At 47.1% G+C, this 23704-nt stretch overlaps 1 protein-coding gene across 2 annotated transcripts in view; it reads left to right on the forward strand.

The window, feature by feature from the left end:
* TMEM132B (transmembrane protein 132B) overlaps positions 1–23704 on the forward strand; it is a 301587-nt gene that overhangs the window by 58302 nt on the left and 219581 nt on the right. The window contains exons 2-3 of one of the 2 annotated variants that reach the window (XM_084820222.1): positions 826–972; positions 10847–10875. In XM_084820222.1, coding sequence (XP_084676348.1) covers positions 826–972; positions 10847–10875 — 176 coding nt within the window. The remainder of the gene's footprint in view (positions 1–825; positions 973–10846; positions 10876–23704) is intronic. The other variant, XM_084820221.1, reaches the window with a different exon arrangement.

Genomic DNA, 23704 nt, shown 5'->3' on the forward strand with positions numbered 1-23704 from the left:
CCAGAGCCATTTGCCTCCTCCCTGTCCCTGCCAATTATCTTTTTTTTTTTTTTTTAATGGCGATCGGGAGGATGTGCCCATAGACTTATATGCAAATAGAGTCATGAATCTTGTGTCTAAGTCTATGTGTCCATAGGCTTATACGCCAGGTTCACCGCTCTATTTTGCATATAAGTCTATGGGCACATCCTGCTGATTGCATGTGCCCATAGACTTATACGCAAAATAGAGCAGTGAATCTTGCATATAAGCCTATGGACACATAGACTTATATGCAAGATTCATGACTGTATTTGCGTATAAGTCTATGGGCACATCCTCCCGATCGCCATTTTTTTTTTAAGACTTTTTTTTAAAGGCAATCGGCAGGGACAGGGAGGAGGTGAATGGCTCTGGGTGGAAAAAACAGCCGAGTGCTGTTCCGCCTCCAGTACTCCTGGAGCAGAGCTAAGTGGTCCTGATCTGCTGCGGATTCCTGAGGCCGGATGCCAAAGAATCTGGCCTCATTTGAATCTGCAGCGATTTCTCTGACATCCCTACATGGCATGAACCAACCTGCAGTTTACGAGGAAGACGTTGACTCAGGGATGCTATTTTCAGTGGCACCTCTTGCCATGTGCAATGTGAAGTAGCCTTGCCCTTGGCATGTGGATGACAGAGCCGCATTCTTAAACATTGGCTGGCATGTATTGGGAAGCCAGCATCCAATCAGTGCTTCATAGCAAGATGTGTTTCCAGACCATTCACCGGGGACTTCTGCAAGGTTTCTCCCCACCCGCACAACATTGTTTCGAACTAAAGCCATGTCTGTTGTTTTCCCGGTAGAATTAAGGCTGCCCCAGGTGTGAAGATAATAGACATTCGAGTCAGTGATCCAGACCAGTGGGGAGTGCAACAAGATGTCGACAATGGAAGGACACAGACCACCGCCACCATCGTATGTGAGCGCATCGATCCCAACACAGAGGGCAGGTAAGAAATCCAAGCTGTGCTGCTTCTGACCGTGACTGCCTTTTCCAGTTAAATGTGGGGTGGAGGGGGGGGGGCACGACAGAGACTTTTATTGATGTGGCAGTTTGTTTGCTCTTGAATAGGAATGCATGCCTTTTTGTATTTCCAGTATTAGCCACAGCTTTCTAGTACTGGAAAACCTTTCCATACTAGTTTCAAAGATTTGTCTTGTTGTTGTCATTGTCATTGTCCTTCTTCTTCTTCCTCTCCTCCTCCTCCTCCTCTTCCTCATTATTATTAGACACTTACATAACTGCTAAAAAGCCATCAGGGTGGTGTACAACAATGTTAAACAATAAAGCCTTCAAACAATAAAAACAAGAGCATTAAAACGGTAAATACATTCAAGCATTAAAGCTGACACATTTTGAAAGGCCAGATGGAAAAGATGCACCTTGAACCCTTTCTAAAGGCCAAGAGAGTGTGTGTGTGGGGGGATCATACTTCTTGAGGAAGTGCATTCCATAGTTTGGAGGCAACACAGGAGGAAGCCCTTTCACGAGTGTCCGACAAATGGGCCTCTGTGGATAATGGTGCCCTCACAAGCGCCTCTCCTGCAGATCTTAGTACTTGGGTAGGTTCATAGTGAGACAGGCAGTCCCTCAGATAGCCAAATCCTAAGCTGTTTAGGGCTTTAAAGGTTAAGACCAACACCTTGAATTGTGCCCACAAAGCAACTGTCAGCCAGTGCAGGTCTTTCAGGATGGGGGTTACATAGTCCTGATACCGTGCCTAGCTGCTGGATTTTGTCCCAGTTAAACCTTCTGGACACTCTTCAGGGGTAGCCCCACATCAAGCACATTGCAGTAGTCTAAACATGATGCAACCATGGCATGGATAATGGTTGCCAAGTCGGACTGACTCAGAAAGGGTTGCAAGCTGAAGTACGAAATTTAATTGTGCAAATGTACTCCTTGACTCCACCACCCCCTGAAGATCCAGGGACAGCGTAGGATCAAGGAGCACTCCTGAGAGATGGACCTGATCCTCAAGAGAGAGCACAACCCCTTCCAGAACAGGTTGAATGCCAATCTCTGAGTCAGGCTTTCAACTGACCAACAGCACCTCCGTCTTGTCTGAGTTCAGCCTCAGCTTGTTCACCCTCATCCAGCCCATTATCGAATGTTTAGAGTGTTAGAGGTTTTGAAAGATATATGAAATGGGGAGAGTGGGGAAGATATAAAATGCCACCCCTCACACCCCAACAGCATCTGCTTGCACATTTCGCCCCCAGTCCAACCTGGGATGGGCTGTTCATTGACGGAATTGGATTTTTCCCCGTCCCCTGAATTTGCCCAAGTTCACATTTGTGCAAATTGGCATTTGCAAAAATGCGTAAATCCCCCCAATGTGCAAGTCCCCCCCAAATGTGCATTTTCATGCTTTAGCCTATCGGGGAAATGTGTATTTTCAGCTAGTCATTTTTTTAAAAAAATGTGTTTTGCTATGACTACATTTGGGTAAAATTCCAGAAAGTAAAACAACAACAACACTGGTCCAGAAGTCCATGGAATCTGTGTGACTCAGGAAAATCTGGTCAGATTCAAAAGCCATGGCTCAGATTCATAGAAATCCCTAACGCTTTACTGATTGTTCAAAGTCTATGACTGTGCCTTCCCACTCAGCCCACGAGAGCATCTTGGCCTAATGCCAAGCAAAACCCCCCAAAACAAAAATGAATAAATCTAAAAAAATAGATGCAGTTGGATCCCTACTTAGTGGGCCCATTCACACATCATGGCAACAAATTGTGGGTGAATTAATTAAACCATGATTTACCAAGTTGCGCACCTTCCGCTTTGCATAAACAACCTCCCATGGGCCTGATTAAAGGTTGTTGCATGATGTGCAAACCCAGACATTTTGGGCAGTTTGTGGGTCAAACAACCCAAAGTTATCCTAAAAACTAATAATAGGTTAACTAATTAACCCACAATTTGCTGCTGTGAATTGTGCACCAGGTCAACACATTTGGTAAGACTGAAGCCAATACAAGGACATGAACATCCTGTTCTCTAGTTCCAGATGTATGTTGGAAGCTGGCTGCATTGATTTATTTTATGACTTACTTTATCATTATCTTTTCTATACTGCCTTTTGTTATTGTTGTTGCTAAAAAGCCCTCAAGGAGGTGGCTGGACATTATACAACCATAAAACCATCAGATGCAAGGCCATGAAAAACAGCAACACAATTACATAACTTAAAAGTAGGGACATGGATTGGATTCAGCCAAAGCCCGAGCCAAATCGGGACTCTTCAGACCATTTCTGGTGTTTCCCAAAGTGAAGTGGGCTCCCTTCCAAAGTGACGAGAACCGAAGGCAGACCTTGCACTAGGCTTTGTTCATGATTTGGGCTTTGGAAAAGCAGAAGGTGTCTCTCCAAAAATATTGTCTTTTGCTTTCTTTCTCTTTGGGAGATCAGGGGGCCTTTTTTGCCCCTCCACCCCCCCCCCCCATGGATCACACTTTGCAGGGTGCCTGGGGGGAAAAATAGGCAGTTTGCCACACTGCTATGGAGTGCTGAAAGGCTTAATTTAGCTTGAAAACCCGCTAAATTTGACCCTTTTTGCACTCCTTAGAAGGCCAACTGGGACCCCAGGAAGCCTGGATTTGGCCTACAGGCTGCAGTTTGACACCTCTGCACTGAAGTGCTGGCTTTGAGCTAGAAGTGATATAACCAGGGGTGTGGTAGAACTAGGGCTCACAGGGATGCAGCACTGACCCTTTTTTTAATTAGCAGGGACACTGGTGTTTTTTGCTACTCACCCTAAGAATTTCCTGTTCCCTTTGAGCTTAGGTGTAGCTGAGGGAGAATATCTTGTTCCCTGTTGTGATACTAAGTATTCTGGTGCGGCCACGTCTTGAATGGGCAATTAAGACCCATTCGCTTTGGAAAAGACCTGCTCCTGGTGAAGATGAAAACTGCTAGAATTTGTTTGTTGATATGGATCAATGCAGCTGGAGGAATTCATTGGACTCTCTTTGGTGGTATGGACCAAGCTGATGAACGCCCGCATGTCAGAATTTATCAGTATACCACTAGATATAACACACCATCTCTGATCTAGCTCAAACCAATTTTGTCCTTAGAAGGCCAGTATTTGCCAACTGTAAAGATAGGACAAAAGAATGGAAAACGTTTCACTCTGATAAGAACTTGTGCTGTTGTGCTGGAAATACAGCCATGAAAAAATGGCTGCTATTTAATTCTGCTTTAAGTTTTTCCATTTACTGCAGTTGTGACCCATGTTCCGTTTAGAGCTGCATGAAAGAAAAATCACATTAAGAGAGAAATATTGAGGTTAAAGGAAGAATGAAATGTAATTTTCATCTGGAGGAGAGAAACATATTTTAATTGAAGCGAGGTAACTTAAAAAATTTAAGTTAGCCATAAACGTGTTGAGAATGCTGGAAGTTTTGCTAATCCATGAAATTATACCTGTCACAGTAACTTAGTTTTTATTAACACCGTTTTCTGCTTTGTGTCAAACTTCTAAATTATACAAAAGCAATGAATTTCAAGTTAATTAATACTCTGACCCTTTCCTTTGTGAGATTAGTTTTAATATTTTTTGGATTAATTAAAGTATGCAAATAGAAAACTCTGTAAGATCCATTCCAGATTTGCAAATATTGTTGTTCTTGGAATAAATATTTAACTTTGATCATTCTTTTAATTTGCTGTTCTGGCTTACCTTGCCGTTCGTTTAGAAGATCCAGCTATTCCCGTAACAAAATAAAAGATAACCCCAGCCCACAAAACCTCCGCAGTAGTTCAATATAAAGCCATTAGTCTTCTAGTCATCTTTGCATTACAATCTGCTTTCTACATTCTAGACAACCATAGCTTTTAAAAACTCTGTTGAAGAAGCCAGTTAGCAATATCCTATCTCTTTACCACACACTGAGCCTGTCGGCAGCGGCCATTGATTTGGAAGGGGAGGAGGCACTGTGTTATAGATGGATTGTCTCCTGGCCCCAATCCAGGATGGGCTTTTCTGGAGGAGAAACCAACAGGGGCTGATGCATTTGTGATGCTTGGGCTCCCTCAGTCTGGAACTCCCTCAGTCTCAGATTTGGGGAGAGATAGCAGGTCTCCTGAAATGGGAAGGCAGAAACACTGCACCAAATTAGGGACGTCTGGCATGGGGAAATCCTTCCCTCTTGGGGCTTGATGGATTTTCCTCGAGCCCCTGGCTTGGCTTGCCAGGGGCTGGGAGGAAGAAGGAGACATTTGCACACGGGGGTGGGAGGTGCTGGCTGCGGGGACTCCTGCTGCTGCCATCCACCGCTGTGTGCAAACCCCTCACGCTCTCCGTTGCCAGTGTCAAGATCAGCAAGGAGAGAGTGAGGGGTTTGCGCACGGTGGTGCTGGTGGCAGAAGTCCATGAGCAGGCCTGACAGGTCAAGTCAGGCCAGCTTGCCGACAAGTGAGCTGGAGTCTGGGGGGCCGTGCCGCCAAACGGCCAGTGGACGTGAACCCCCGGATGGATTCCTACACCATCCAGGCCTGTATGCCTAGCATGCTGTGGGTGTTGCTCTGGAGAGCTCAGGTGTCAGAACTGGGCTGTGGCCCAATCTGGAGCCAATCAGGTGCTGGGAACTGGAAGTCACAACTGAAGAGCCACCTGGATCAGAGGGCCAACCCGAAGGTAGAATCAAAGTGCCAAACCAGAAACATCAGATCCGTCAGAACTCAGGTCGACCTTGTTGCTCAAGCAAAGTTGTGCTGAGACAGGAAACCCTCTTATACTCCTTCCTGCCCAGGAAGAGCTGATGGCCATCTTGGGCAGAATCAGTCCAGATGGTTCTTCCCCGCAAAGCTGCCGTGACGGAGCTCTCCATATGGGGCAGCCACCTGAGTGGTTCCTGACATTTGGGCAGGGCTGCAAGGAGGATTTCTTTTCCTGCTTCCTTTTCCACTGAAGGGATGGTCTCAGTAATGGATGGCAGGGTGGCCCCAGTCTGTCATGGTCCGGGATTTTGATTCCCTTCCTCAGGAAGAGAAGGTTTTGATATGGACCTCTCGGACCCAGAAGAGTAATTGGCAGTGGAAGCACCTGTCAATACCCCTCTCACCTCAGGGCCTGCAGCCCCAGCAGAGTCACTGGGACCAGCCATCCCTAGATTCTGAGGACTCTGCTTCGAAGCTTCCAACCACCACCACAGTCCAGTTGCTTCCATGCCATCACAGCCAAAGGCTTGAAAAGCAAGTGAGGCCCCTTCAAGGGAGAAGGCCTCATACAGTGTTTGGGATGAGCTACCAGCCTCTAGGAAGGCCAAATCCCACCAAAGGCTAGGACTGAGACTGCCAGTTGTTGGAGGAACACACGTGCTGGGTTTGTCTGGCTTCCACTCTGGGCTCACCCAGAGTTCACTGTTATATATCAGAGTTCCTTGATTTCTCTAACTGGTATCTGACTTTGCTTCTGGAACACACACTATACTCAGCAGAATCTGTGGCCTAAAATGGCACATAACCTGGAATGGAGGAGCTGTGCTTTTGGGGGGGGAGGGGGAAGAGCAGAGAACGGGGGAGGGGAGAAGGGCTGAGCCAAGGGACATGGAGGGGCTAGAAGCAGGAGAAGAATAAAGGTTGAGGGTGAGAACTGGACCCCTCTTTCCCCCATTCTGCTTGTGAAATTTCCTGGTACATTAACGGCACTACAAGAACATAAGAAGAGTCCTGCCAGAAGAAACCAAGGGGCCATGCAGTTCAGCCTGTGGTTTCCCACACTGGCCAGTCAGATGCTTCCAGAAAGACTGCAACCAGCTCAATGGCATTAGATGGCCCTTTAATGGGACTATGAGAAAGTAAGAAGAGTCCAGCCAGAAGAGACCAAGGGGCCATCCAGTTCAGCTTGTGGTTTCCCACTCTGGCCGACTGGATCCTTCCATGAGCAGCGCACAAAGACAATGAAACAGCAACAGGTCCTGGCCTTGAATGATGTGATATTTCTAGTTTCTCCTAGCAGTTGAGCTCTATGTGTGTAGCTTCGGAGCTGAAAACTGCAGTGTACTAACTTTTGCTTCATCCAGGAGTCTTCAGAGGGGTAATGTGTGTGTGGCAACGAGGCAATCAAGCACTCTCCTCAAATTTCCAAGTTGGCCGTTGAGTACCCTTAACTTACTAAGCACCTTTCTCTTCTTCTTACGCTTGTAGCCACTATTATTTTCTCCTGTACTTGCTGGCCATAAAAGTCGCAATATACCCCGAAGTCAGATGAACAATGGCATTAGGTTCTAATGCATTCATAAATCCAGTCTTTTATTCCTTCCCGCTTGTGCTATCTTTTCTGGGCCCTTTTCAAATATGCTTACTTTTCTAATCTTTCCCTCCCTCCCTTCCACAGTATTATCCCTTATCACTGTTTTTTCATCTCAAGTTCTCCAATTTGCTCACAGAAATTGAGTGTTCATTACGATATTTTAAATTAAGACCTTTCATGAAAAGTGTGTCACATACTTTCGTTCTCTTTCTCTCTCTCTCACACCCTCTCTCTGCAATTTTTTTTCCTTTTAAAAACAAAAAACAAAAGTCCCTTATCACAATGTCTCAGGCGGCTTACATTATATTCTATTAGAAATTCATTTTGTCCAAGGTTGTTGCAATTCACAGATTAAAGCTTCTTTCCCTGGGTTTTGTGTTGTTCAGAAGGCATTTATGAATTCACCTCTTTAGTAGTCAGACACATCCTATATGCTGGCATTTCAGTCCCTCTTTGATAACATAATCCAGTGAAGCGTGTTTTTCTTTTTTTCATTTGAAATATATAACTCCAAGGCTTCATTGAGAAGAGTACTTCATGAATTGCAAATGGGGACCATTTAGAGTTTTCATATCCCACTTGTGAATAGGGATGTATGGATTGTGTAAAATCCGTCTATTTTGTGGATTGTCAGGTGCCTTTCATTCTATTTTCCGCCTGTTGACAGGATTGGATTTATTTTGCTTCAGAATTTGTGCAAATACGCATTTGCTCAATTTTGCAAGTGTGAAAATGCATAAATTCCCCCAAATGTGCATTTTCATGCTTTAGCCTATGGAGGAAATGTGCGTTTTTGGCTGGTTTTTTTTTTGTGTGTGTGTGCATATTTTTCTAAGCCAAAATTTCTGCATAATTCAGGGAAGTTAGAAAACTGGTCCGCAAGTCTGTGGAAAGTGCCTGACAGGGGAAAGCCAGTCCCCTGCAGAATCCATGGGTTGGATTCAGGAGAATCCAAACTCATTTTGTTCCACTGCAGATTTCTCCAATGTCCCTACTTGCAAGTAGGGATGGTTGAATCTGTCAGTTTCGCTTCTACCCACATTTGATTTTTTGAAATACTCCACATCTTTCTATCCTGTTTATGAAGTCATTTGTGAATTTGTGTAAGTTCTTATAAATAAATTAACTCCACAAAATTCTTAGCCATCCCTAGTTGGAAGCAACCAGAGGGCTCCATGCTGGTGTAAACAATATTGAACTAGATGGACCAATGGCATAAAAGAGCTAGGGATGGGCAAATGGGCGATGTTCAGGATTATTACAACTCTCCGAAATCATCTTGCTGTTTGTCTTGTCCCTAATTTCTGTTTGCAACCACTGCTCACTCTGTGCAAATGGGAAAATAACACAACTCGAGCAGTGATGAAATGTGAAATTTGCACAAATTTCCCCAAATTTGGGTAGATTTCCATCATAGACCAAAGCGGGGCTGATTCAATCTGCAGGGGAAATTTGTGCCAATTAGAAAATTTGCACAGAATTGAACTGGGAAGTTGTGCAAATCAAATGCGAGGACATGTCCAGCAATTTGCGAACGTATTCGACAGACACATGGTCATGCTTTGAGTGGGACATGCTTGCATATTTTGTGAGAAAAACAAAATTCTCATACATCACTAAGTACAGCCGCCTATACTCAATGTTGCTAGAATCCAGATCTCCCAGATCTGTGCTATGTTGCCCATGACTCCATCCCATTATTTACCAAGAATGGTCCCCATTTTCTGCTCACTGTCCTTAGGAAATCACCATCCCTACATTTTTCCCATGGATACCTTGTTAAAGTATAGATAGTTATCTATAGTAGATAACACTACTATAGACTCCTTTGGAAGAAGCAAGGGAGAGGGAATCCTCCAAAAGAATCTGCTAGAGTTTTTCCCTTGATAAAGACCAAGTGTCAAAACGTGTTGGGAATTAAATTGGTGCAGCTGTTTCTTTTTTGACTTTGGTATCCAGTCTTACAGCTGTTTTTTCTGGTCCCTATTGGCCCTGTTGCTGAACACTAGCCCCCAAATACGTTCAGCACTTTGGATAGCTCCTTTAGAGTTCTGGCTGGTTCTGACTGAAACTCAGAAAGGATTCACAGCCCAAAATAGGAGCCACCAGCCTCAACTGGTCCAGGGTGCTTCTCAGCCGTTCCCGGAGATGCCCAGGATTGAGCCTGGGACCTTTGACATGCAAAGCAGATGCTGTACCACTGAGCTACAGCTCTTCTCCACCATCACCTCCTGATATTTTCCCATTCTTGGCAGATCCCCCTCCCAGATATTCAGGATTCAAACCCCTGTGCTTAGATGTAAAAAAATAAAATCAAAATAGGGGCAGATGAATAGGTGAGACTTTATAGAAGAGGAATCTAGGCTCGGGATTTCCAGTGGGGAAGAAGCATGCTAGCGTTAATAGCATGTTAGGGAAGGAGTGCAAATTCTGTTATTGTTCCTTCCCTTTCCTTTGTCCTGTTTTTGTTTCTCAGACCCTCGGAAGGCAAGTACCTGTGGGTGGCACACACACTGTTGCCCGGCAACTTAAAGCACATAAAAGATTGCTATAGTAGCGGAATGGAAGCCCTTTGTTCCTGGGGACCACTTAGGGCGAAACAAGAGAGAGCAGGCAATTTTTAAGGACGAGAATACCGGAGAACTTTCAGGGCCTGTTTTCTAATAAGCAGGGCTGAGCATAAACAGATGACATCTGAGTCTTATTTGTTTGCACTGGAAGAAATAAAGAAAGAAAGAAAATACTTCAGTCACACGTATCCAGGATGGCTTTTGGTATTATGTTATTTTGATGGAACAGCTTAGCATTCTTTTCCAGTAGGCAGCCCAGTGCCCTGGAAGCAAGATATGAGGGGGATAACCCAGCATCTGGTTATAGGAGGGATACTACTATGTTATGTGGAGGTTCTGCATAGCTGTTATAGCCAGTGCTCGCTGACAGACTTGTCCTCCATCTCTTGGCTAATAATCTTTATGGCAGGGAAAAGCTATCAGTGTTAGTGGTCACCACCACGTTGTGTGTGAGTGAATCTGAGAAGCGAATGGTAGGCGCTGGGTGTAGAAACACTCCCTTTTGTCAGGTAGAGCTATTCCTCTTCCTAGGGATGGAAGGGACCAGACTTCATTTAGCCTGTGTCAGTTTCACATGTGAACGATGGAAAGCCCATTCCGTTTTGTTTTCAAATCATGTGAACACATCACATTCGCAATCCTGAACACGAGCAGGAACGCTTTCATTTTTGGGAGAAATCTTTGCAAATTCCCAAATTTGTGATTGTGTTTGAAACTTTTTCAAATGTGCACTTTATTTATTTATTTAAAACAGTTATTGGCTGCCTTTCAGGGCAAAATCCCTCCCAAGGCAGAATGCAGCAATAAAATACATAAAAACAGTTAAAATATTAAAAATGATTAAAACATAAAAACAATAAAAGCCAACAATAAAACCAGTAACAAAGATAACCACAGTAACAACAACAATAGCAGTTCTAACAAGAGAAGGCCATGGTAAAATAATATGTTTTCAAGGCCTTCTTAAAAGCCTGCAATGATGGAGCGTGGAGGTCCTACAATGGCAACTTGTTCCAAAAGTGTGTGGGGCCACTGCACAGAATGCCCTCTCATGGGTGATCACTTTGAAATGCCTGAAGTGTTGGTATGCCCAGGAAGTTTCTTCTCTCCCTCAAACACAGCTAGCTTTTGCTTGGGAAGGAATGTATGATTCTTGGGCAAGATAGGCCTTTCATCAACCATCTTTATATCCCTGCCAGCTAGCACAGCTGTCGGAATGAATTCTTCCATACCTTGTGGAGTGGAGCTGAGCGTTTTGGATATCAAAATATACTCTTTCATTGAGTATATTTTGATATCCAAAATGCTCAGAGTTATCTCCAATCAGTAACATCATTTCTGTATCTCAAATGATCCACCTGTGCATCAGTACAACCCTTGCTGAGTGCTGGCAAAACCAGCGAGAGAGAGAGAGAGAGAGCGCACAGTAAAATGTTCCAAATATTTCCCCAGAAACTTTTATTTTTGCACATAGAAGTTTTTATTTATGATAAGCCAGCACACTAGTCTGCAATGTATCTTGAAACAAGGGAGAATCGGTGTCTTCTCTCCAGCTTTTTCTATGGGAATGCAAAAAGAATTCCTGCAATATAGACGATTTTTGATTGCCTTCCCCTAAAACAACCTCCCCCCCCCGCCCCCAGCTGTCACTTTAGCAGAAGAGATATCTTTGAAATCTAGTAAAGGTGCTTTGCATCTTGGAGAGCTCCTTTAGAGTCCTGACTGGTTGTGAGTGAAACCTGGAGCGGATTCACTGCCCCACTGACATCGGAGCCACCAGCCTCCACTGGTGGGTGCACCGTCTCCTGCAATTCTGGGTGACTCCCACCAGCTCTAATCAGCATTAGGAATGGCATCAGCCCCCTTTGGGTCCAGGAGTCCAGCGGACTCCCCCCTGCCCGCACCCCTGAGATGTGCCCGCCGAGCCCCTGCGCCCACTTGAGTCCCCCCGCCCTCACCAAGCTGCACACACTCACCATGGACCCATCTGTGAGCACCATGATCGCCATTTTGCAAAAGAAAATGGCGGTCGCAAATATGCGCACATCTAGTCTTACGCAAAATGGCACCATGAATGGCCGATATGCGCAAGATAAGACTAGACGCGCACGTATTTGCGATCACTATTTTCTTTCACAAAATGGTGCTCATGGCACTTGTGGATGGGTCCAGGGTGAGTGTGGGTGGCTCGGTGAGTGGGGGAGAGTGGGTCCAGAGACACGTGCGCTGCGTCAGCGGCTTGGTGGGTGCCCATAGGACCCGAATTGGACAGTGGGGCGTCTGTCCATCCCTAGCCAGCATAGCCAATTGTGAGAATTGGTGGGAGCTGTAGGCAAAGGAAGCAGATGGAGAGCCACGGGTTTGCATAAGATGTAGTGATGGCCACCAATTTGGAGGGCTTTAAAAGAGGATTGGGCAAATTCATGAAGGAGATGGCTACAGCTCCTGATGGCTAGATCCAGTATCAGAGGGAGTATGCCTATTGTCAGGAGCGCCTTGGCGGCCTCTCTCAGTAGATTCCAATAGCCAACTCAAGACACAGATGAAAGGATTTCTTTTCAAAGCGTTAATCCTTTTACAACTTAATGACTCTTTCAGATGCTAATCACCAGCGACTAAAGCAAGGAACAGCAGAGTGGCCTAAGCTTCAAGTAGGCAGTTGATCCCTGTTTGAAAGAGAGTCACTTGAAGACCCAGAACGTATGGGCTAGGGAGAGATCCTCCCTCTTTCCCTTGGGTCCACGGGAGGCAGCCGTTGCTTGCGCGCCAAACGGGCGCTACGCCTCCTTTCCACGCCCTCCATCGCTCGTCGCTCTTTGCATCTGCGTCGAGCATCTAAGAAGCCCCCCTCCCGCACTCCCTCACTACCAGGGTCACTATCTATCTCAGGAATGCCGGCAGGAGGAATCTCTGCCAGCTGCTGAGCCTGTGAGGGATGAGCTGGCTCCTCTCCCACGGATTGTTGTTCCTCCTCAGAATCAGAACTGCTCTGGGGCTCTCTGGGCTCAGTTTCCACCTTGACACCTATGTGCACCAGTTGCTGGGGAACATGGGTGGGAGGGTGCTGTTATACTCATGCCTGCTTGTGGGTTTCCCATGGGCAGCTGGTTGGCCACTGTGTGAACAGAATGCTAGACTAGATGGACCCTTGGTCTGATCCAGCATCAGGGCTCTGCTGATGTTCTGATGTTCTTAAGTAGTCCAGCCCTGATCTCCTGGAAGTTCTCCTCCCTGATTATTTTGGGGAGGGAATTGTTTTTTGATGACTTTTCAGGATAGGATGAAAGTACTCAAAGATTCATGGGTGTTGGATTAAGGAGCTGGTCACCCAAGTGGCTCATTATTTTAGTTTTACTTTTTATTTTAAACTTTGCTTTAGTTCTGCCATTGTGGGGAGTGGTGGTGGAGTTTTCCTCTGTGGCTGCGGGCTGGTAGCTGCTATTTTTTAAAACCCAGAATGCCCCAGAACAATGCCACATCTGAGGCATACTAGGTCAAATGGTGTCCACCAGGAAGAGGCCTGCTTCCCCCATCTGGAGAGGCAAAACAAAACCACAGTTTTAGAAATGGAAAAAAAAAAAAAAGAGAACCCAAAGAGAATCACGATTACTTTGCTGCGGTCACCACCACTGCCCCCCCACCATACCACCATGTTAACCATACCACCACCACCCTACCACAGATCTTCAGATAATTTTGTCCTGCTCCCTGAAATTGCCACATTGTCAAGGCCCAGAAATTGAGGGCAATTTCCCCTCAATTCCAAGCCAGACACCCTCATGCGATTTAACTTTCAGCTCAGCTCTAGTCTATACACAAAGTTTCTTATCTAAGAAATGGTGCATCCTTTCAGAATAAAGGAATCAGAATGGGAGCAGCCAGAACAGGGGGAGGCACCCTCCCTAGTGAGCCCGGATATGGCGGGACTTTCTTCCCAAGACCTTGACACACAGACAGCCCAGGCTGAATGGCTCCACCATTCCTCCACCACGGGAACTCAAGTTCTGGAGGAGGAGGAGGAAGCATGACTTGAGGGATGCTAGGGGCTGTCGCAGAGTGAAGCGGGAAAAGTTAGGGGCAGGGCTGAGACACTCTGCCAGGTTGGCCACTCGTGGAAGCCAACGCAGGAGGGAGCCGCCCTAAGGGAGGGGCATCCCTGCGAAGCGAGTCTGGACAAGACATTCTTGCCCAGACTGCTGGCAACTCCTCTAACTTCCACTTCATCTCCTCCATTGATACTCATAGATGAGTGGATTAGCTGGTTCTATGCAGTCTGAGAGTTGCCTAGAATCTGCATTTGTAAGGAAGCGAGTTGTTAACTAATAAAGTAGAGTTAGCCTGAAGCCTTTTTTTCCTGGAGTACGTTGATTGTAAAGGGGGAGGATGAAGGAATGGGACACTAATGCTGTCCCTGCCCTCAGGCTCACAATCAAAAACATGACACCCAAGGAAAAAGGGGTGGGGAGGGAGGAGGAAAAATCAAGGGAGTATTGGGCATGGAGAGGTAGGAGTCTCTCCCGTAGAGATCCTTATACAGAGTCCTCTTTCCCTGCTGGAAAGAGTGACTGTATCAGGATCATTGGGGTAGGGGGAGGTTAAAGAAATCTTTCCACTCCCTGCCCAAGGACTCCTGATCCCAACTGCTCTTTCCTTGCTGCTGCTTTCAACAAGGAAAGAGCGATGTGTGTCAGGATAGCTGGGATGTGCATGTGCATGTGGGTACGTTCCCTGACCCCCAAGCCAGCCTCACATGCAGTTGAAAAGGCTGTGAACCCCTGGAGTAAATGGCTTGTGAGTGCCAGTTTAGCATCTTTTCATTACTGGGATAAATCACACACATAAAAAATAGGTGGCAAAGTGGTGAAACCGGCTGCCAAGGCAAACATTAAGTCTTGTGTTCAGCCAGAGCTGGTGTCAAGGGTAGGCATGGCTGGGCACCTGCCGGCGGCCCACACCCCAGCAGGGCCCCACCGACAAGAGCCTCCTGGCCTTGCTCCTCCTCCTCACCGTGGCGGCCTGCTTGTTCACCTGCCCCTTGCTCTGCCTAGGCGACTGTGGTGGTGGTGAGGAGGCGCAGGAGAGGCTCTCTGCAAGCAAGTGGTAGCAGTGATGAGGAAAGGGAAGAGGAGCCGCAGTAATTGGTGACAATGGCAGTGAGAAGGCCGGCTCACAGAGGGAGGGGGCCCATTGGGGGCGTCTTGCCCGAAGGCCCTCAAAAACCTGGAGCCGGCATTGTGTTCAATTGGATGAATGGAGCGGGTGCATGCAAGGATGGGAGGCAGCCTCGGGGGGGGGTATTCAGACAGTGGGGGGGGGATCGAGAACAAGGATGTCAAAAATGCTTGCGCTTGCGCCTTTTAAAAAATCTGTGATATTGAGGCCACAAAACAGCACCGCTGCGTGAATGAGGTCTGATCAGCTCCGAGAATCGTTTTCATTCTGGGTTAGGAACAATGAAATTATATGGCTGTCTCCTGCTGGGAATCTAATAGCCAGCGAACCACGTGAAGCCTCGACTGACCAGCAAACCCATAGATGTTTTTCCCTTTCTTCCTCCACTTTCGCTAGGCCAACTGCCGATTCAATAAAAGCTCCAGCGGGGACGGGTCATTGTGAGGTTTGACTGGTATAGTCTGAATAATTACTATTTGGCTCGGCTTCCACAGGTCCACCCCCCCCATCCCCACCCCAGACTCACATACTCCAAGAGAGATCAGTACCAGTCCCCCCCGCCAACCCGTAGAGGCTAAGAATATTTTTGTTTAGCTTTGTTCTTGCTGTGCTGGTTTATTCCCATGGCAAGGAGCATTTGCTGAAGTAAGAAAGCCCTGGTGACTCAAAAGAGAGAAATTTAAACCATCCAGCGATACGGCAGGGAAACTTCGCAAAGTGGGGGAAAAGAAGAGTACAGCTGTCTTTATTAAAGCATGGGGAGACGGCGTGATTGTCCACCAGAAAGAGAAGCAACAAGAGGGACTGGCAGCATGAGCGATTCACAGCAGGTGCCAGACGCTGACACAGATATAAACAGCTGATGGTTGAAGGGCAGGTGTATAACAACTATGCATAGGCAAGGAAGGTAGGAGCTAGGGATGAGGGCCGTGAGAGGATTGGGGGCTGGTCAAGATGAACATATTAGGGCAGTGCTTTTTGATCTGCACTGGCGTCCAGTCCAGGCTAGTCACCAAGGGATGGAGGTCAGATACTGGGTTGGGCAGGTGAGGTTCAGTCTGCTCGTTTGGCAGGTTTTAGTCAGAGGGCCTGAGGGAAGGGCTTTTATAGGGCCTGGTACCTCACCATTGGTGTGCAAGGTCAGCTGGCCACTCCCGGGCTGAGGAGTAAGCTGACAGCACTCAGGCCAAATATGGCAGCTTAGAGGTGACCTTGTTCTTTGGAGCTGAGTCTGACTGGCTGGTTGAAGGGAAGGCAGCCAAGGATGACTACTGGTGACCCTGATTTGAGACCCCTCCTCGACACCTTATGGGTCTCACCTATTGTATGTACTGCTAAGTCCAGAGTTGAACATTACTTAACTGGACCACTGGTCTAAACTAGTGCTGTGCCGAAATGTTCTCCCATGTTGCTTTTGACCCTTCTCATTCAATTTGATAGAAGAGAAATTGCTTCCAAAAAGAAATTCAATACCGAAGAAATTTGGGAGCAATTCTCAAGGGGTGGGTTTGGGGTTCTTGGGCTTGCCTTACTTAGGAGGTGGCCGAGGAGTGAGCGCAAGCGTCCTGTCTTTCATTGTACAATCCTCTCTCTGGCTGCCTGTAGCCTCCTCAGCTTCCCACATTTCAATTACAGCCCAGTGGAAGGCACCATGAGATAATTCCTCCTATGGGTCTTTTTCAGATCAGGACGTGCAGGCAGCCTGGGAGGCTAGCTGTAATTAGGGGTGCTCAAGAACAGCACAATAATAAATTATAAAACACCCTGAGAATGGGGCAGAACAGTGGAAGCCCCTTTCATGGTGAAGAAAACTTTTTTGGAAGTTGGAGGACAGATTTTGGCAAGGCACAAACTCCACCTCATCCCTGGAGCTGGACACCACACTGCCCCCACCTGCATTGTGGTGGATGCAAAATGGGGGCCAGCCTGCCAAGACCATTGATGCTGTTGCAGCACAAAACCTCCCCAAAACCCTTAAGAAAAAAAGAAAGCAGCTGTGCTACAAGCCCTGCCAATGGGGAGCCCTACCTGGGAGAAACTGTGGAGAATTTCTCCTCCTCCCGGAGACATTTGGTGAAATTGTCTCCCAAATTTCTCTGCCCGTAAATAAGGTGGAGAATTTCGAGAGGCCATCTGTGCACAGCTCTAGTCTAAACAACGTGTGTGGGCCCAGCTATGAGTTAGGCAGGGTTGGGGAACATCCAGATCTGGCCCTCCTGGGGTCCCAATCCAGTGCTCTTGGGCTCTCCAGAAGGCCACGCCCCTTCCCCTGGCCCCACCCCTCCTCCAACATCCAATCGTTTGGTATTTCCCAGCTTTTGTGCCTTTAAAAAAAAAAAAAAATCTCTCTCCATTCTGTAAGGTTGAAATGCCTCTCTTAAGGTGTAGATCCTGGCAGTCAGAGCTTCAAGTGACAATATGCTTGCATTTTTGGCCCTGCCGCTTTTGCCACCGGCTCCACCCCATTGGCCTTCCGCCCCACCCACGACTGGAATATGCCCCTCCCCTGAGAGCTTCTCCAAAACAGAATTTGGCCCTTGGGTGGAAAGAGGTCCCCCACCCCTGGTGTTAGGGATGTTTTGAGTAGGGAAGAGAATTGTGCAAATGTTTGTTTATTTTTTGGCTTGGATCCCATGTCAGGGTTGGCTGAGCCTCCACTCTGATTCTTGCAGTCACCATGCAGTCCTGTCTGGCTGCTTCAAACATAGCCGGTAGGTAGGCAAGGAGAGAGTTAAAGGCCTTTGAAAATCCGGGGTGGGGGGGCAGATCTGGCAATGTGCATGCTGTTTCGGCCTGTCTTGATTTGATGCATGCAATGTTGGTTTGCTGGTGGATGCAGTTCAATTTCAGGGTGGCGTAGTCTGTAAAATGAAGGTTGTGAGAACATGTGGTCTTCTGCGGGTGGGGTGGGGAGAAAAGGGAGGAATTCCTCCAGTTCATTTGTATTCGTAGGGGAAAGGTTGCCTCAGTGCCACTTGTCAAAGTCTTGATGAGGAGGTGCTCAGGGTTGTTGGGCTTTGCTACTCAGAGACACACATTTTGGTTCTCCTCTCGGCTTTGCAGGTGCCATTGTGTCCTCTGTACGTATGGAAGAATGTAAGACCTTCTCTTGCCCCGGAGGTAAATAAAAATGATGGCAATCAAAAGAGAGCAAGACTTGGGGGAATTGTGTATGATCCAACTTGCACTTAACTAGTGTCAAGCTGAAAATGACTCCTTCTCCCAATTCGCTGCCCCACGGGCGGTGCTTTTTCCTTGCTAGGGTTCCGTTTCCTCCCCAGAATGCCCTGGGTTAAGGCATTCTGGGGGGGTGGTGGTGATGCAGCTGTGATTATGGCAGAGTCAATCTCCTTGTCGGCATTCTTAAAATACAGGAAGAAAAAGAAAAATGCAACATCAAACACTGAAGAAATGTCTTCTCCTCCCCATGTCTAACATATTACCCCTAGTTTTAGAGGTGTTTTCACCCTGCCTCCCCCCCCCCCAAAGCTGCAAGTTCTCACTGAGAACGTCAGGCTTGGCATTTCGCTTTTCTTGTATTTTTAAATTGTTTTCTTTGGACTGGGTTGGCTATACAAAGCCTTTGACTTGAGAGTCATGCCCATTCTGCCAAAGGGCTCCATCTAGATTCTGGGGTCTGCAACGTGATCTTGTGGGCATCAGTGTGCCCACGGACACCCGCATTGGTGCCTACTTGGTTCCCTGTCCCTCCAGATATATTTTAATTATTTTACGATGTTTTTTTAAACTGGGGGGCTGGTATGCTGCAAAGGGAAGGGCTGAAGTGGGATAGGAGGCTTTCTGGGCCAGAGTAGGGCACTGCCTCTCAAGGGGTCCAAGGAATCACTCTCTTTTTAAAGGAAATGGCTTCTTCCTCTGCCCTGCAGGAAATTTCCAGTCGAGGACTGGCCGAGAGGGCCACCCACAGTGGGGGCCGGTGGCTCTGATTCTGTGGATCCATTCTGGGTTTCAGTCAAAACCAGTCAGAACTCGAAAGGTGCTGAGCCTGATCCTCAAAAACAGCTTCAGCACCCTGGATAGCTCTTTTAGAGTTCTGGCTGGTTCTGACAGCAACCCAGAATGGATTCACAGTCCCAGTGAAATTGGAGCCACCAGCCTCCACTGGGCATTAAATTATGGGCTGTGGATCCCCAAAACAATCAAAGGGGCCCATTGGGAGCAAGAGAGGCTTGAGTTTGGCTGCCAATGCGGTCTGTTCAGCATTGTTTGTTTTGTGTGCTTGAAGCCCTAGGCCTCCTTCTTTGCTAAAAGGTTCGTGTTTACAATGTGACTTTTTAATTAGCTTAATGTGGCACAGGGTTGGAGGGGTGAAGGATGGGGAGGAGAAATTCACATGCAAATGGTACCACTGGCGTAACAGTGGCCAGGTTTTTTAATTTCAGGGTAGGGTAGTTTGCATAAACACAAGCTGTTAAGTGCATGTGTGTGCGTGTGTGTGAATATATATATATATATATATATATATATATATATAATCTCAGCAGGGAAGATGTGGGTGGAACATAATTTCAAACATTCCAGTAAAACATTAATGTGTCAATGTGTCAGGATTACCTGCTGGAAACTCACCTCCTCTTTTGTGTCAGGCTTGAAAGGGAATTATTCTTTTGTGACCTGTTTCGTTATTGGCCCCAAAGCACAGAAGATGAGCAGGAGCTTTTTCATCTGGCCAAGGCCAGCCCCCCTTGAAATAGGGAAAGGGGCTGTGTGTCAGTGGAGGCTGTTGGCTCTGATGTCAGTGGGGCTGTGGTTCCGCTATGGGTTTCGGCCAGAACCAGGCTGAACTCTAAAGGAGCTCTCCAAGGTGCTGAACCTATCTGGGGGGGATTGGGTTCCATACCTTGGATCGCTGTTTTAGAGTTCTGGCTGGTTCTGACTGAAACCCAGAGTGGACTTGCAGCCCCCCTGAAATCGAAGCCACCAGCCTCCGCTAGCCATATGTCAGGGGCAGGATGCATGCATTGCATACAGAATGTCTCAGGCTCAATCCCTGGCACCTCCACATAGGGCTGGGGAAAGTCTTGCCTGAAACATTGAAGAGCTGCTGCTGGTTAATGTTGACAATACCGAGGTGGTTAGAGCAGCCTTCTCTAACTCAGTGGATGTCCAGATGCCTTGGACTACAACTCCAAGCATTCCTGACCGCTGGCCCTCTGTCTGGGGCTGAAAGGAGTTGAAGTTCCAAACGTCCGGAGTTTGGGGAACACTAGGTTAGAGTGTCCGACTAGGCCTGGGGAGATCTGGGGGGAAAAGTCGAGGAAGTAGTGGGGGGACGTGATAGAAAATGTGCTGTGGAGGGAATGGATAGACCTCTCTCATACTGCTAGAATCCAAGGGAATCATCATCCCCACTGGAAACTGAATGTTAGGAGGTTCAGGACAGATGAAAGGGAGGCCATCTTCACCCAGCACATAGTTGAACTGTGGAACTCACTACCACAAGATGTAGTGTCGGGGGCCTACTTAGATGGCTTTAAAAGAGGATTAGCTCCACTCATGGAGGATAAGGCTCCTTAGGGTGCAATCCTAGTAGTGGACCTTCTTCTTCTTCTTCTTCTCCTCCTCCTCCTCCTCCTCCTCCTCCTCTTCATTACATTTCTATACTGCCCCATAGCTGAAGCTCTCTGGGCAGTTTACAAAAGTTAAAATATTAAAATACAATATACGAAGTTTAAAAACGATTTACATAAAAGCATACAGACAGTATATACCAACAACATATAACTAAAGACAGCTTTGAACTAAAAACAATTTTAAAAAATCCAGCAATAAAACGACACAGCTTAAAACAACACAGGTTAAAAAAAAGTATGCAAGAGTCAGCCAAAGGAACAGGAGTTCTAAAAGGGGAGGCCTACCAGAATAATAGTCTTTGATGCCTGCTTCAAAACCTTCAAAGAGGTCAGCAGGCACATCCTTGATGACCGTAAGCCCCTGGACATTGGACACTAATGATCATCCAATGCTGGGCGATCTTTGCCTCCCCATCCTCCTGCCATGAATTTTCTCTAGGCAGACTTTGTTGCCCGTCTAGCAAAGGGATTTTGGAGGGGGAGGGAAGGAGGCTGGCAAAGGCCTCAGGTTAGCTCATATCCTGGTCTCTCCACTCTCCTCCCCTCCCTGCCCACTGAAACGCCCCCTTCTCCCCCTCTCTGAGGTTGCTTTTTTGACTCAGAGGCTGGCCGGCCCGGTTTGTTACGTGCCAGCTGTGAGCGGGAGGGGGAAGGGGGTCGTCAGATCTACAGTTCCTCCCTCTGTCACTGACACTGCCTCCATCCTCGGATCAGGAACTCCAAAGTGTCCCATGCCCCCCACGCTGTCTAGGGCTGTAGGATTGCTCCCTCAGTCACGATGACTATATGTTGCATCCGGTGTCAGAGCCCACATGCCCCTCTATGCCAGTTGATGGGGATTATCAAGAAATCCATTTTCTTTTTATGATCTAGCCTCCTGTAAAAACTTCCCATTTTGTGAAGTTCGGTCTGCGTGCACTCATTAAACCACCTGTATGTGTTGCCTTGTGCTGTTCTGGCTTCACGGCCTTCAAGGCCAGAGCAGCGCTCTTTCCAAGTTAGACTGGACGATTTCAGCTGGGCGTCTGTGAGAATTTTCTGTCCCCCCCTGACAGAGATCCTTGGAGACCTATTCAGCCAGCAAGTGATTGGCTAAGGAGGCTCACCTCATGTTTGTCAAAGGCTTTTGAGTATAAAAGAAGGGGTCATGACTATGTCTGCCTTTCATCTTCCGTCTTTGTCTTCATTTGGTTTTGTGTGTTTTCATCGCCATCTTGCTTTTGGCTTGTGACTCTCACTGTCACAGTTTGAACCCTGTTCTGTTTGAAGACCTGTGCTTAGGCAACCTAAAGGGCAGGTTGATTTTGTTATATATTCCTTAACTTTTGCTGTTTTTTGCCAGAAGTATTATTTGCAAACAGTCTGGCTCTTATATGCCTTTTTATTCCTCCCCCCACTGCTTCCCTATTGTAAATAAACTTAACACGTATGTCAAGGGTTGTGTGTGCTTTATTCCAATTAAGCCTTAGTACTGAGTTCAAAACCCTCTTCTTGATCATGGCTACTGTTTACAGTTTCAGGCCTGGGGCTTGAAACGGAGGATGCTGACTTGGACCCTTATTTCTTACATTTAGGGGTGCCCTGTAAGGTCTCAGAGTCCTCTGACTCTAGGGCAACACTCGCCCTCTCTTCACAGAGATCATAACTGGGAGCATGCTATTGCACTCATGTCCTGCTTGTGGGGTTCCTATGGTTGGCTACTGTGCAAACAGAATGCTGAACTAAAGAGGCCTTTGGTCTGATCCAGCAGGGCTCTCCTTGACCCTGGTTGGAATCCCCACTCAGACACGAAGCTTATTGGGGGACACAGGGCCAGTCATACTTTCTGTGCCTATCCCCACCTCATGAAGTTGTTGTGAGGATAAAATAGGAGGAGAACCTTGTAAACCATCCTGAGTTTCTTGAAGGGAAGGTGAGATAAAGTGTAACTTATCCTGTCCAGCATAGTCTCGTCTGGCTGCAGTTCTCCAAGGATTCAGCCGTCATCCTTCCAGCCCTGCTAGAGGTCCCTTGAAGTGAGGATGTCAGGAACTGAACCTAGGACCTTCTGCTTGCAAAGTGTCCAGTCTACCAGTGAGCTACAAACCCCACTGAAGCCATGTCTTGGATCAGTTCCTTTCTCGCCAGGCTTGAGAGCTTTGGCTGAGTGGTCAACTTTGAACCCCTAGAATGAATGTTTGAAAGAGTTATCCAGCACTTAAACTAAAGGGTGGTGGTGGGTAGGAACTCCACAAGCCCCCCCTCCCATTGCCTTCAAAAAACATTAACTAAGGGGGCTAGCACAAAAAGTAAGGGGGCCAGATCGACTCTGCTCTCCTGTAATTCGAGCACTGGAGTTATCCTGCCTTTATGCTGTTCAACTGGTGTGGTGTATATGTGGCGTTGCATCTTTCTGTCTGTTGGGCTGGGTTGCCATGTCTTTTTTTGTCTCTGGGGCACAAGTCATGATGTTCACTTTGACCTCTAAAAGCATTAAAAAGTAGGGCTGTCAGAGTGTAGCCTGGAGATATAGGGTTGGATCATTGTCAGCTCCTGGAACGGGAGCGAGTTCATGTCAGCTGCTGAGTAACGAGGCCGGACTGCTTCTTTGTCACCTCGCTCCTTGCCTAAGAGGGCCTTCCTGTGAGGTTTCTTCCTGTTCACTTGAGGGGTCTGTCATTTTCCCTTTTGTATTATTTATTTATGTATTTATTATTCAAAGCATTTTTATCCCACTCCTCAGTGCAAAAGGTGCTGGGAATAGGGATGGTGCGGGTGCCCGATTCCATCTGGGAATCCTGCGGAACCCCCCCTGCCCGCATCCCTGAGCCCCGGTCGCTGGGCCCCTGCCCACGCTTGCCCCCTGCCTGTGCTCGGCGAGTGGCCTGCATTAACCCCAGAGGCCTTGTCAAGCTCTGCAGTTGCCATTTTTTGAAAAATAAAATAGCGACAGCCAGAATGTGCATATTTGCGTATGCATGGAAATGCGCATTTTTGCAAATGCTTGCATTTGCACATGCGCGGAAATGCACATTTTCATGCATACATAAATATGTGCATTTGCAAATATGCGCATTTTGCACATTTGCAAATGTACACATTTTT

The sequence above is a fragment of the Heloderma suspectum genome, chromosome 13 (assembly GCF_057233095.1).
Source record: "Heloderma suspectum isolate Gila_16-S chromosome 13, 16-S_ref, whole genome shotgun sequence".
Classification (NCBI taxonomy): Eukaryota; Metazoa; Chordata; class Lepidosauria; order Squamata; family Helodermatidae; genus Heloderma; species Heloderma suspectum.